This window comes from Paroedura picta, chromosome 14, assembly GCF_049243985.1.
Source record: "Paroedura picta isolate Pp20150507F chromosome 14, Ppicta_v3.0, whole genome shotgun sequence".
Taxonomy (NCBI): domain Eukaryota; kingdom Metazoa; phylum Chordata; class Lepidosauria; order Squamata; family Gekkonidae; genus Paroedura; species Paroedura picta.
Genome location: NC_135382.1, coordinates 19,719,608 through 19,734,568, shown reverse-complemented (window position 1 = coordinate 19,734,568; position 14,961 = coordinate 19,719,608). Strand labels below are relative to the sequence as shown.

Below are 14,961 nucleotides of genomic sequence, written 5' to 3'. Positions count from 1 at the left end.
AGCTTAGCAGCAGTAGGAAAATCGAGTTATTTCCCATTACTGCCACTGTAAAAGTTCTTCATACTTGTATTCATTATAATGAATTTTTTATCCTTAAGCATCAACTTTCTGTATTTCATAGCCATTTGACCCTGCTAACTAAAAAAACAACAACTTCATCTCAGCTTTAATAAGGGCCAATTACATACAGCTGATAAAATGCATTTTCACCCTCTAAAGCTTTATCACAAATAAAAACTAGAGAGTAATTAGGATACTCTCCTAATTAGGATACTAGAGAGTAATTAGGATACCACTTGCCTTCTGTTTATTTATGCTACAGCAGGACAACACTGCTCTGGAACTATTTGCTGCTCTCTCCTTTTTGTATTATTAATGTTATTATAGTGATCAATTTTATTGAACAAGCGCTGCCAAGCAATAAGGGTATTTTTTGGTATTTACTCTGTTGCCTTGACTGGATGGCTCAGGCTAGCTCAAATTCATCAGACCTTGGAAGCAGAGCAGGGTCCAGACCTGCTGGTTAGTAGTTGGACAAGAGACCACCAAGGAAGTCTAGTGTGCCTACACAGAGGTAGGCAATGGCAGACAAGTTCTACTTACCACTTGCCTTGCAAAACTCACAAGGTGGGGGACGGTTGCCATAAGTTGGTTGTGACTTGATGGCAACCTCTCCCTAACATTACTGGGTTGCTTGCAAACCATGCTGAGGATCTCTGGGGGTGACATGGCAAACTGTGGGGTTTCTGCAAATTGCTCCATTTACAAATCTCTGACTTGGTGCAAAAGATCGAGTTTATTAAGCAAGCAGGTAATGAGAACAATAACTTGCCAGAACTGGCCCAAAGCAATACAGATTATTAACCATGCCCCCACCAAGAGAATCTGGGAGTTGGTGGGAGATCTTCAAATGCTACAAGAAACGGGGCAGTGTGAATCAACAAGCAGTTAACAAGGACACTTGTCTACACTCCCGGAACCCAGGGAAAACGTATGGGGGAAGGGTGTGAAGCAAATAGGAACCAAAGCAGGCAATTAAAGCAATATATATATATCACTAAATCTACATTCTATATAAATACATGGCAGAAGCCTGGTACTTCTGACACAGACCATCTGCTGGGCATGTAGAAATTCAGTCACTGACATCTCCAGTTTAAAACATATTGGTTAGTAAGTGATGGGAAAGACTTCTGCCTTAGACTCTGGAAAGCCGATGCCAGTCTGAGCAGATAATGCTGACCGTGATGGTCCAATGGTCTGATTCACTATAAAACATTCCTGTGTTCAGATAAGGGAACAGTAGGACAGACAGACAGACGGACAGATTGATTGATTGAATAAACAAAGAAATACGTTTTTCTCTTAACCAGGGCCACTTGATGAGAGCTGTGTTTTAGAAATGCTTAAATAAAGGATTTCATGAACAGAATTCACTGTGATCTTCCAGAATCAAAATTTGGCAGGTCTCTTGAAGGATCTTGCCTGCATCCTCCAGCAGTACAAAGAAGAAAGGAGATCTGTGTCTGTCATCCTGAGATCTTTGCAGGAAAGGCAGGATAAAAAGGTGACTGACAGAGAGCTCTGTACAACCATAGCAAAAGGCAGCATCAGTAGCCTCTTACAAGCAGTAAATAATATGCAGTGAGAGCCAACACCAACAACTTTCTCTTTACAATGTTTTAGGAAGCTGATTGGAGGAGGGTGTTTTTGACAACCAGAAACCTTGTTGCAACATCTGGAAGCAAGTCAAGTTTCCAAATGAAGGCAGAGCAATGTAAAGTGAATCACAGTAACCTAACCCAGATACAATTGCTGGGTTACAAAGGAAGATTCAGGTGGGTAGCCGTGTTTCCCTGAAGTAGCAGAACAAAACTTTAGTCCAATGGCACCTTTAAAACCAACAAAGTTGTATACAAGATGTGAAATTTCGTTTTCATGCACACTTCCTCAGACAATGGAACAAGAATCATAAGAGTACAGAGATAAGGAGGGAGTCAGTTAGTAAACAGCATCACAAAAGCATCCACAAATATACAGTATAATAATGAAGATCAGATAATTCCTTGCTAGAATAACAAAAACAGTCCTCTAGGTTCAATGGTCTTTCACAAAAACAAAGGGGAAATACAAATGCAAGATGAAGGGTGTAACTGTGGCTCAGTGACAGAACATGCAGAAGGTCCCAGGTTCAATCCTCGGCACTTCCTGTTAAAAGGATCAGGAAGTATGAGATACTGAAGCACCCTGCATGAGAGCCTGGAGAGACACTGCCAGTCACCATAGAGGAAAATGACTTTGATAGAACAAGGGTCTGATTCAGTATAAAGTAGCTTCCCGTGTCTTAAACTGGGGCTTGCCAACAACCAGCCAGGATGAAACAGCACTCCTCAGAAGGCAGAATGACAGCTAGTCAGAGCTACTGGCAAATAGGCTACCAGTGAGGTTTGATGCCAGTCCCCTTCAGCCCAGCCAGCATGCTTCCTTAGGCTCATCTGCTAGATGGCCATATCTGCTGGCTAAGTTTCCAACATATCTAGCTATTAATTCTTTATTAAGCACTTAGAAGGAAGCATGGTGATGAGAGTAGAACAGACAATCGCTGGCAATAATGGCTTACGACTGAATAGACAGAATACAAAAGGAAATGGTGACAGCCATGGGGTGGTGGGTGGGGAAACTGCAAGAAAACCAGTCCCGAGTCTCCAAATGACCACATGGTTGTTTCGAGGATTGGGTGATGCTATAAAGAGGACAGGAGTGAACTGACAAAGCATCTCATGGAACATGCATGCCCCGCGCCCCCTGGCCCAGACTGTTCTGAAATGCATCATTGCTATGGGTGTCTCCTGTTGCATAGGGAGCACAACTGAGCCATGCAGGGGCAACGTGGAAGACTCCTCAGACATGCAGAAATATTGTTGTCTCCAGTGTGTCACTGTCTTTTCCATCTTGGTGCTGAAACCAGCCCCCCTCTGCAGTTTTACAAGTAAATGGATCCCCAGCCCCAGCAGAAACAAGAGGCAGAGAATCAGCAAAGGAAGCACACCTGGACCAAATTCAGTCATGCTACGTAAATTTGAACAGGTAATCTGGGAAGTTACTTGAAGAAGCCTCACATTGCCGGTTGCTTGGCATGCAGACATGTAATCAAGCATTGGCAGTCAATAATCTCTCTTGGTCAGCTCCTTCCTCTTTCTGGCCTCTTGCTTCCCTACCTAAGTACCTGAGAACTTGTGTGCTTGAAGTGAATTCTTTTTTAGTGGTAATGGTAATGGATATTATTTTATGCCCGCTTGAGATTTGCATTATTTTCCCCTAGTAAAGTCCAGTGGCACCTTTAAGTCCAACACATTTTTATGCAAGGTATGAGATAAGTGTGTGTGCCCACAAAAGCTGTTTGAATAAAAATTTGTTGGTCTTAAAGGTGCCACTGGATAAAATTTGTTCTGATGCTTCAGACCAACACGGCGACCCACTTGAATCCTCCAAGTAAAGTTATATATTTTTCTTTTCATCCAGATCCCACCCGTCTTCTTTCTATTTTTGTAGTGATGCCCAGCCCTTGAGCCACAGATCAAATGCTGCATTATGGGGACCATATATGGACCAATGTGATTTACATTTTTACAAAAATTCTGCTCTTTCCATTTAATTCACTCTGTACATATTGTGGCAATACAAGCATTGGATCCAAGGCATCCACTCCAGGCCTTGTAGGCTGGACTAGCTCCCTTTCAGGAACAATTTCAGGACAAAGTCACAGGAGGAGATTTCAGAGGAGATGATTATCTTTTTCAACCAGCCCAGAAATGTGTTATCCATGGACATAATTATGTAATTAATAAATAATAAATAGCCCAGGCTTCTTGAACAAATGATTTCTGCTTTGCTCAGCAGAGAGAAATACTGGAAAAAGTAACATGGCACCACTGTCAATTAACCAGCATGCAAAATCTAAGTTTGTCTGGTTTAAACTGCACAGGAGAACTGAATGTCCAGCTGCTTCCTTAAGTGACAGCTGAAACTCTGCCAGGCCACTGCTAATGTGCTTGAGGGTCACCACAGAGACAGTGGCTGCAGGACAAGAAAGTCATTTTGGGATGTTGAAGGCAATCTACCACCTGATGGGGGAAAGGGCTTAAGGAACAGAGAGTGCCATGTGATCGCGACTGCTTTAGACAAGCAGCAGGCAGCCTGGTGGCTCTTCTGAAAACCCAACCTTAAAAGGAATTATTGATAGTCATCAAGCTTTTGGGTCTTGTGAACAGAAGGTGATAGTGTAAAGAACAAACTGATGACCTGTATGGAGTTATGATATCCTTGAGGAGTTAAAGTTGAGGAGAATAAATAAGGAATAGAGAAGAAGGGAAGAACCTCAATAGTCATGAAAAGTTCCCAAAAAAACATGATTGCAAGAAGTTCAGGAAAACAAAACAAAAACCTGAACACAAAACAGCATTTCTTCCCTTCAAAGAACAAAATTATGTGATTGCAAAAGAAAACTTGCTCAGTTTGTGCTGCTTTTAGGTCCCAACTAGCTGACCATTGATCTATAAACATGCAGCCCTGCTATAGCCACTATACCTCTCGACAAAGCAGTCTAGAGAAATAAGCACAATAACCATGGCTGTCAAAGGGTGAAACATTAACTGCCTTTTGGTTCAGCGGCATTGTATGAAATCTGAGGCATGCTTGGCAGCTCAGCTGTGTAACTTTCTCTCCCATCACCAAATTGTTAGCATGGCATACCTTGTCATTGTTCCGCAGAATCAGTGGCACTTCATAGATCTCGCAAGGGGCGAAGTTCTGGAAAATCACTTCCGATGGGAACGGCTGAAACAGTGTCTGGTCCAGATCGACTGAAGAGAACTGAAGGGATAAAAAAGGGTATACACGTGTTGGGGGCAATAATGGACTGAATGCCCCATTCCAAGTGGATCATATGACTCTTTCTGGGGAGGGGCATGCAGGGATCTTCTAAAAAACATATAGCTGTAGGCCCTGCTGAGGTTACAGACGAATGGATTGCATCTGGTCTAAATGGAAGTTCCCTACCTCCCCATTTCTGCTGCAGCCAGAAATGCTGCCCCTATAGGAAGAAGGGTCCAGTTATAGCTTGAGAGAGAGAGAGAGAGAGAGAGAGAGTCAGAGACAGAGGCACAGAATCAGACATCTGCCATGGGAGGGGGGAAGTAGTAGAACACACACACAGACCACACACATGGGCATGTTCTGTTTTCACCAGAATTCCAGTAGAGAACATCATCAGGATTAATTCTGCTTAACATATAACTCAGTGTCCAGGAAAGAATTCTATACATCACCACCAACCCATTCTGCTCTATCCCTGGTGCTCACATATCCCTGATTACATAAGCAGAAGCATGATAAATGGGAGGAAAGTAGTGGAGACAGAGAAATTATGGGGAAATGTCCCATGGAGAAGAAGGCAAAGACAAATAGAAAGTTCCCACTTTTCAGATAGAAACATGTCTAAAACAACGTACTTCTGTCTAAAAAGAAAGAGACATTTTCATTTTACATTTTTAATCATGGCTATTTTAAGTACTTCCTTTCTCTAAAGAATATAAGAGCATAAGAGAAGCCATGTTAGATCAGGGCAATGGCCCACCCAATCCAATGCTCTGTGTCACACAGTGGACAAAATGCAGGTGACATCATGTGCTTCTCTGTGAAAAAGGTCCAAGATGAGAAGCACACAGAAGGATTTTCCAATACTCAAGGGAGGAACAGGAAATATTTGCTGGCTGAGGATTTTGCCAATACAAATATTTGGCAGGACCAGAGGCCACCATATCAAATTAAAGAAGTCCCCCCCACACACACACACATTATAAATTGGAAAAAAAAAGTTATATACAACTGTGTGTATCTATATATTGATCTCTGATGAAGATTAGTATGATCAAAACATGTTAAGTCTGAACTTGTTGCCATTTGTGGTGGCAACTACACATCGAGATGTTTATGTGTACCCAATAGATAATGACACTCTTGTATGGCTTTTAAACATCTTTTGAGTTCTAATAATAAATTGTTTCTATTTTTCTGTATTTGGTTTTATCCTTAACCTTTGTGATTTTCACCTGTTTTCCAGATTGGTTTCTTATTTCCCTTTATGTTATTTGAAGAAGAACAGGAAACATGATGGCATATATTTTTCTATATTTGGTTTTATTCTACTCTTATTTTCCAGTGTTTGGTGCAATCTCTTGTTTAAAAAATCAACCCTTTGTGGTAGGTTGGGCTGAGAGAGAGAGATTGGCCCAAGGTCACCCGGATCACTTCCATGGTCCAGTATGGATGCATTCTCCAGATTCTTGTCCAACACTCTAACCTATATACCACACCAGTTTTCTTAAAACTAAGAAGTCCAGGCCAAAAGACTAGAGGGGCAGCCCTTGAACCTGAGTTGGATCATAAGTTCAAGCCGCTAGATGGTTTGCCTCTCAACGGCCCAGGCTATATTAGGGGCCCAGGCTATATCTCTAAAACAGATGATACAACAACAAACCTCAGGAAATCTTCAGTGCCCTTGTTATGCAGGAGCAGCGGAGAAAACGTGCAGGCCAGGAACTTCATGGTTCTTTTGTAACACCTGAATACAGTTCTAGAGCATTTACACATACTAATGTTCAGCGAGGTAATGTTCAGCCAGACTCTGATCACTGGTTTTTCAAAAGGGACAGCAGTGGTGTCTGACCTGGCTTCTATGTAATAAAAGCAGCATCAAAATACTTGTTTAAACCAAAATGTGACAGCATCTCAATGACTGCCGGAAATTATTTCGGGATAAACTTCTGTGACTTGGAGCTCACTTCCTCAGATGCATGTGCATGTAACTCAGGAATTGAATCACAAAAGCTTATGCTGATATAAATTCTGGGAATCGTTGGAGAGCTACTGGGCTTATGGTTCTGACAGCGCTGAACAAAGGACCAGCATGGCCACCCCTCTGGAATCCAAACTCTTATCTTGTTGTTATTAAGTTCCATGGCAAAGAAGCAAAAGGGAAGTGCTACCTTTTGGTGGGATGTTTCGCTCATGTCTAGAAGCTGGACAATGCGAGGGAGGCACATCTCACGAGTGCTTGCAAGCTTCTGCTCTGTCGTGAGAGACATCTCTTTCAAGAAGGTCGATGGCGTCAGCTGCAATTTAGAATCAAGACCACATCAGTGCCTAGTGCCTACACTGAGAATGGCTTTCTCTGGCGGTGCGCTTGGAAGTGCTCCCTGCTTCCATGAGACATCCAAACCACCACTCATCTCACTGCTAGAACATTCCACCTGCAGATACATTAGACTTCCATTCAACGTACATTCTTGGAAAAGGCATTTGCTTGTGGCTTCTTTCTGGTTGTTTAGTATAATCTCTTCACACATTCACACACCCATGCCTCCCAACTCCATCATCACTTGCTGAAACAGAGGGACAAGTTGGGTTGCCAGGTCCCCCCTGGCTACTTGTGTGTTTGGTGTGTGGGAAGCTAATGTTGCTAGCTCCAGGTTGGGGATTTAGGGTCTGAGGAGGACAGCACTTCTCTGGGACACAATGCCATACGGTCCCAGGGTAGTCAAACTGCGGCCCTCCAGATGTCCATGGACTACAATTCCCAGGAGCCCCTGCCAGCATTCGCTCTATGCCTGCTGTAGCATTCACTGGCAGCGGCTCCTGGGAATTGTAGTCCATGGACATCTGGAGGGCCGCAGTTTGACTACCACTGGTCCACCCTCTGCAGCATCCCATTTTCTCCAAGGGAACTGATCTCTATATTCTGGAGATAAGCTGTAATTCTGGGGCATCCCTAGGTCCCACCTGGCATCCTTAGGAACAAGCAGTTATGGGTTTAAATGCAAATTATTAAATTCCCCAGCAACATTCCAGGGAGGTCTCCAAGAAATGTATCAGGAGGAAGACAATATTAGGGTGGGAGGGGAGACAAGCACATGTACATATTTTCAAAAGATGAACTGCATCCTAAAAGACACCCATCTGCTGCCTGGAGTGGAAAAAGGGAAAGTGGGACACGCATTTTACACCTACAACTGTTAGCAGTAGCGCACTCTGCTTGCTTTACTATTGGCTGCTTCTGTGGGGTCCAAAAATATCAGTAATGTCCTGAGTAGGGTTGCCAACCTGGAAATATAGTAGCTGGAAATCTCCTGAGATTACAACTGAACTCCAGACAACAGAGATCATAGAATCATAGAGTTGGAAGGGGCCATACAGGCCATCTAGTCCAACCCCCTGCTCAACACAGGATCAGCCCTAAGCATCCAAGAAAAGTGTGTATCCAATCTTTGCTTGAAGACTGCCAGTGAGGGGGAGTTCACCACCTCCTTAGGCAGCCTATTCCACTGCTGAACTACTCTGACTGTGAATTCCCCCCCCCCCTGATATCTAGGGGGAGTTCACCACCTCCTTAGGCAGCCTATTCCACTGCTGAACTACTCTGACTGTGAATTCCCCCCCCCCTGATATCTAGCCTATATCGTTGTACTTGTAGTTTAACCCCATACTGCACGTCCTTTCCTCTGCAGCCAACGGGAACAGCATCCTGCCCTCCTCCAAGTGACAACCTTTCAAATACTTAAAGAGGGCCATCATGTCCCCTCTCAACCTCCTTTTCTCCAGGCTGAACAGATCAGTTCACTTGGAGAAATAGAAGCTGCTTTGGAATGTGGACTCTATGGCGTTATATCCCTCTGAAGGCTCTGCTCTCCACAAACCCTGCCCTCCTCCTCAGGCTCCACTCTCAAAAATCTCCAGGGATTTTCCAACCCACAGCTGGCAACCCCACCTATGTGGGGGCACAGTCCAGTGCTGCCACCCCCGGTCAGGGACCACACTAGTTTGGATCTTTCCATAATGAAAAGCAGCTGCAAACCTTGTCAAATCACAACTAAAGCAAAAGGGTTTGCAGGTTTCCCACATCTATCTTTAAAAGAGACCCTGTTTGTGGACTGGAATGTGCATTATAGTATTCTGCCTTCTATCCCACATGAACACCATTCACAAACGAGACAGCCTAAGGGTTATTTCTATAACCAGGCCAAGAGGAATCAAATGAGCTTAGCACAAAGAAACATACTGGGGCATCTTTCTTCTTTTCCTCTTTGATCAGCTTCGGATTGCGAGGTGCCACGACCTTGCTCTGAAATCCTTCAGGCAACTTGTAAGTATGCAGAGATTTCTGAACTCTGTCTGTTTGCATCTTTGATTAATCTGGCAGAGCCTCTGAAATAAGAAGAGGAGATTTTAAACAGTTGGGGAGGGGGAAAAACAAATCCTGTAAGGCTGTCGAAGGGGAGAGGGGACTACTAAGAGGACAAAATTATGAGAACCTGAAGCCAGGCAAAGCATGTGATTTGTTTGGGTTGGTCTGGATGCCATCAGGAAGGCTCAGAAGAAATTTATTTCTCATGGTGCCTTTTGTCAGCCCTTAATTCCCTGAAGTTCACAGCTCTTCCTGTGCTTAATTATCACCTGATTATGAGCTAAGAAAGACCACAAAGTACATTCCTTGGAAAGCAGATCAATTGACACCCTGTATGAAAACTTCTTTTGCTTTGTTTTTTTTTTAAAGCAACCCTCAGGATCTAATAAGCAATCATCTCTGGAAAGGCAAGACCTTTCTCTTTCACTCAGGTATCATCCTCTTCTTTGTGTGATACTAGATAAGCTCACATCCCTCTTCAGACTGGATCCTTCTGCTACTGCTGGTAATTTAAACTAGAAAAGACAACCGTGCCTCAAGAGGCATTGTATACAACATTCTGCCCACTCATCCCCCAGCTGGCCCAAGAAGACTTTCTTATTCAAAAGAACTCAGGTTAATTTCAGGCAGTTACTGTTGCCAGAGGATGGTTGAATAGAGTTTTCAGTGGGGTTCTGTGAACAAAAGAAGAGCCCTGCTGGATCAGGCCTGTGGTCCATCTATTCCAGCCTCCTGTCTCACTCAGGGACCAACCAGTAACTCTGGAGGGCCAGCAACAGAGCACAAAGGCTGAGGTTGTCCCCCAATGTTGCCTCCTGGCTCTGGGATTCAAAGGCTTACTACTCCTGAAGGTAAGGGCTTCTGTTCGTCACCATGGCTGGTAGTCAATGATAGACCTGTCCTCCATTAATCCCCTTTTAGACATCCATGTGCTGATCCTATGGTTTTATTACTGATGTGTTTTCATTAATTTTCTGAGCAAGGGGATTAAAATGTATTTTTAAAAAATGATATAGCTAACATAGAGGGAGGGGGTGTTCAAGATTTAGAAGCTTCTCTTTTCTGGCTATGTACTGCTGCCCATGAGAGCCTCTTGTGGCGCAGAGTGGTAAGGCAGCCGTCTGAAAGCTTTGCCCATAAGGCTGGGAGTTCAATCCCAGCAGCCGGCTCAAGGTTGACTCAGCCTTCCATCCTTCCGAGGTCGGTAAAATGAGTACCCAGCTTGCTGGGGGGTAAACGGTCATGACTGGGGAAGGCACTGGCAAACCACCCCATATTGAGTCTGCCATGAAAACGCTGGAGGGCGTCACCCCAAGGGTCAGACATGACTCGGTGCTTGCACAGGGGATACCTTTACCTTTACCTTTACTGCTGCCCATAAGGATTTACACAACTGTGTTTAGCATGTAATTTGTGTTTCTTGTATATATTATCCCACCTGCACTGCTTTGTTTTATACTTATGTAATACCATTTTCCACATTGTGTAACATAGCAAGCCTGATATGTGCTTTGTTTAATTTTTCTGTTATTCTAGTCCTATTGCATTGCTTATGAGATGTCTCATTTGACTGATTACATTGATCTGCACTGTGTAATCCATATGCGGCCTCAGTGAGAGGCAGATGAGAATTAAATAAACTGTTAATAAGTAAAATAACAAAGGTTTCTTTATAGAGTATTCCATTCCCAAATGTATCTATGAGTACACCTCCTACTCAAGTACACCTTTTCATTGTAGCTTCCAATGGACTGATGCATTTATTCTCTGAGGAAGTAATAGGGTTAACAGCCTATTTTTAGAGCTAATTCTCTATCTAATCATGGGTTGCAAAACTGTTGAGCACACAGGAGTGCTTCCAGGCATAAAACTAAAAGCATTACTAAAAAAAAAATAACAGAAAATGAGGACCATCTATTAATCCCTTAAACCAAATATATATTAGTTATAAAATGGAATATTAACTGCAACTCAAAGCCAAAATTAAACAACATTAAATAATGTGATTGAACTGCCAAGTTTGCATTGTGTGGAAAATGAGATTTTTTTTCAAGGCTTTTCTTAATAATTCTTCCCAGAGTCCATCCAGTGTACAGTGTGTTGTATTCTACCCTCTAGATCAGGGGTAGTCAAACTGCAGACATCTGGAGGGCCGCAGTTTGACTACCCCTGCTCTAGATAAATTATGACTCCAGTACTGAATATGGTGACCGAGCACCTTTCTTGGGGTTACTTAGACTATTAGTGATAGGGTTGCCCCCAAAATGTCTTACCCCTTTAACAGTAGCTTCATGTGTATAATGGGCAACAGAAATGTTCCATAGCACAGTGGCCAAGACTATCACATGATAAATAGCATCCTGTTAAGTTTCTGTTCAACAGGCAGGACATTTGTTTTCTCCAGGTTGTTGGCAACCCAATGTAGGGATTTATGCACCAAAGAGGCCCAAGACTCCCAGCAAGCATCCACCTAGCAGTCCTGCAACCACATCTGGACAAGCAACCTGGGAAGCCAACTCGTTTTCATGGCCCTGTAAATTCTCAGGCTGAGAATCTGAGCAATGCACCCCAGAGAAAAAGAACCCACTGGAGTGTGTGGCATGCTTCTTCACACTAGTTTTTCTTGACTGGGCTTGGGTGATACAGGCCTCCACCAGAGGGCCACTGACCTTGGGGTTCTGCCATTTTCACCGATTGAGACACACAAACAGAGAGATCCAGCAAATCCTCATGTAAGTATCAGAACATTCCATATTTGGTTGTAGCTCCAGTTTATAAGCATGTCCAAAAGCCCTCAAAGCATCTTTACAGCACTCAGCAAGGAAAAACTAGCTCGGCTGCAGGATGCTGGGTGCTGGCTTTGCAAAAACTGCTGCACCCATTTCACACACATGCCCCAAAAGACAATGCAGCCACATGGAAAAATTTAGCATATCTCTTCCCGCACCCAGTGCTTTTTCTACAAATACTCCAATGCAAACATATTTTTACATGAGAAACCCATGGTGCTTATTTGTCATAGGCACTCAGCACTCCTAAATATTTCATCTGCAGTTGTAAAATCCAGAGCAGGCATGATGGAATCAAAGGCAGCCCAAGAGATGATGGGAGTATAAACCCTATCTTATTATTTCATTTATTTATAATCCACTCTCCTTGCGACTTGGGAATCAAGTGGCTTACATCATTCTTCCTCATTTTATCCTAACAACAACCCTATGAGGTATGTTACACTGACAGAATGTGACTTAAGGTCACCCACCATGTGCGGAATGGTCATGGGGGACAGAGGAAATGGTGGGAACATGGTTGGGACTGAGAAAAATTCAGATTTTCCCATCCATATGGTAGGCACTCAGGCATTGGTGCAATTTTCCCAACAAAACTGCAGTAAAACAAGTTCAAAGATTGCCACAAAGCCAGAGGAAATCTGGCAGATATACAAGAGCATTGTGATCCTATGTGGAAGCATGACAAAAACTACTTCCTCTCAGTATTAAAGCCAGACCAAATTAATTGGTTAGAAGCCTCCTAGGTGCCAACACTTTAGCCTATGGTTAGCCTCCTTGGTCTACTTGAGCTCTCTGAAGCAGACTCTCTTTTTCAACTGCCAGGCTTGCTTTCCAATGGATTCAGAAAGGGGAAATAGGATGGATAAATGGATGAAGATCCTACCCACCCACCTACCCTCAGGGTTGCCTTGCCTCTTCCCCTCACCCTAGCCCATAGGGCTTTCAGATCCAAGCTGCGATACCCCAGGGGATTTAGGGGGGACAGGGACTTTAGTGAGTACAATGCCACAGGGGCTACTCTGCAGAACATCCATTTTCTCCACTGGGACTTATCTCTGTAGTTTGGAAATGAGCTGTAATTCCAGAGGATCCTCAGGTCCTCCCTGGAGCTTGGTAGCCCAAAGTGATCCTGTATTAGATTTCAAATGAATTGATCCAAATTGATTACTAGTAAGATTGCCAACCTCCCAGTGGTGGTGGTGGGGGGGCTAGAATTCTCCCAGAATTATAATTGATCTTCAGACTACAGAGACAAGTCTCTTGGAGAAAATAGCAGCTTCAGAGGGCAGACTCCATGGTATAGCACAGCATCTAAGAGAAACGGAAGTCTCTCCCCAGGTACTACCCCCAAATCTCCAGAAACGTTTCTGTCCTAAGTAACAGGTGGCAACCAGGTCATAGTATTGCTTTGCTTTCAAGGCTTTCTTTCCTTTTGAATCTGTTACAACGTGGAAGGCTCCGCAAGGCAGCCAGCAGGCATGGAACTAGAGAAGGCACACTCTTGCTACTTGTACGAAGTGGCACTCAGAAAGGAGACCCAAGGACAACTTTTATGCCCATGTAACTCTTGAGACTCTTAGGGTTCCAGTTTGGAAATAACTGCAGATTTAAAGAGAGGGTTGGGGATATTGGAGCTTGGGGAGGGGAGGGATGTTGGTAGAGTATACGGTCATGCAGTCCAACTTCCAAAGCAGCCATTTGCCCCAGGAGAAGTGGAATAAATGTTTTAAATAAATAAGCAATTTACGTTGTCTGGAGATCAATTGTTATTCCAGGAGATCTCCATCCCCCATCTGCAATGCAACCCTAGCCCTGGAGGATCAAGCAATGCCAAAGAAGAATAGAGTCATGACTGAACACTTACATGGCGGGGCGCTTTCACCTCCTCCTGCTACCCCATAAGCTCCAACAGACACACCGGCGCCCTTCCTCTGTCAGCCAGCTGCTGTTTCCCTGGTTCCCATAGCAACTAGGCCTTCCCTCTAAGAGGCAGGCAGACACAGAACTTTGGCTGTAGGCCCGTCAGCACCATGGCAACCCCTGGTCGCTTGTCAGCACAGCCATGCCCCAGTGAGATGGGGTGGTGGAGAAGGGCGATCAGTGGTTTCTGATGGCTACGGGAGGCCTTTCATCTTTTTGCATTAGTCTGCAAGGCAGTGTGCAAGACCAAACAGGAAATATCTCTTTAAGAGAGAGAGCTGTAATACTTCAAGAGTGACACCTATTCCTGCTCCGTTCAGGTAAAGGTGTTCTTCATAATAAAGGCATTAAATTACCTGAGAGCTGTGCATTGGTCAGGACACTACACTCTAAATCTAGAATCACCTCCACTGGGCCTTCTGGGAATGATATATGGATGGCAACAGGACTAGAGAAAGGCCTTGAACACAGCTTTAATGTGTATTAATGGACAGCAGACCCCTTTCATGGTACATCCTCTGGTGAATGACATCCTGTTACACTCCCATTAAAGGGATGGGAGAGTTTTCTCTTGGCATGTTGGCAACCCTTCTTCAAAGACTTCAGAATTAGTGAAGTAAGATCGGTTACTGGAACATACCTCTGGGCAGGTCTATGCAGTTCTACTTCATCCATTGTGGCTTACTCTTGGAGGCAGAACTGGCCATGGTTTATTTTTATTTATATACTGCCTCCCCCAAAGGTGGCTTACATGAAACAGAAATGACACAGGTAACTCAGTTTGTAATAATGTGGTGATAACAATAACAACAATGTAGTGATAACAATAAACAGCATTGTGGAACGGTGCTGAGGCCCAGTTTTCACCCTTCCTGTCACTCCTCGGCCATGGGGGACACATGCAGCCTGCAAAGGGCCGTTTCAAAACTGCCCAGCCAGCCGGCTCTCAGTCTTCCCAGTGAAGGAAAAAACACCCTCAAAGGCCTGACACATGGACCATCCTCTCCC

General features: G+C 43.9%; 1 protein-coding gene across 2 annotated transcripts in view; it reads right to left on the bottom strand.

Moving 5' to 3' along the window:
- Window positions 1-14,008, bottom strand: part of HYDIN (HYDIN axonemal central pair apparatus protein) — a 164,887-nt gene extending 150,879 nt beyond the window's left edge. For both annotated transcript variants that reach the window (XM_077310084.1, XM_077310085.1), the window contains exons 1-4: window positions 13,898-14,008; window positions 9,116-9,261; window positions 7,047-7,172; window positions 4,753-4,872 (exon numbers count right to left, since the gene is read on the bottom strand). In XM_077310084.1, the coding sequence (XP_077166199.1) occupies window positions 4,753-4,872; window positions 7,047-7,172; window positions 9,116-9,238 (369 nt within the window). In that variant the 5' untranslated portion in view covers window positions 9,239-9,261; window positions 13,898-14,008. The remainder of the gene's footprint in view (window positions 1-4,752; window positions 4,873-7,046; window positions 7,173-9,115; window positions 9,262-13,897) is intronic.
- Between the last annotated feature and the right edge of the window lie 953 nt (window positions 14,009-14,961).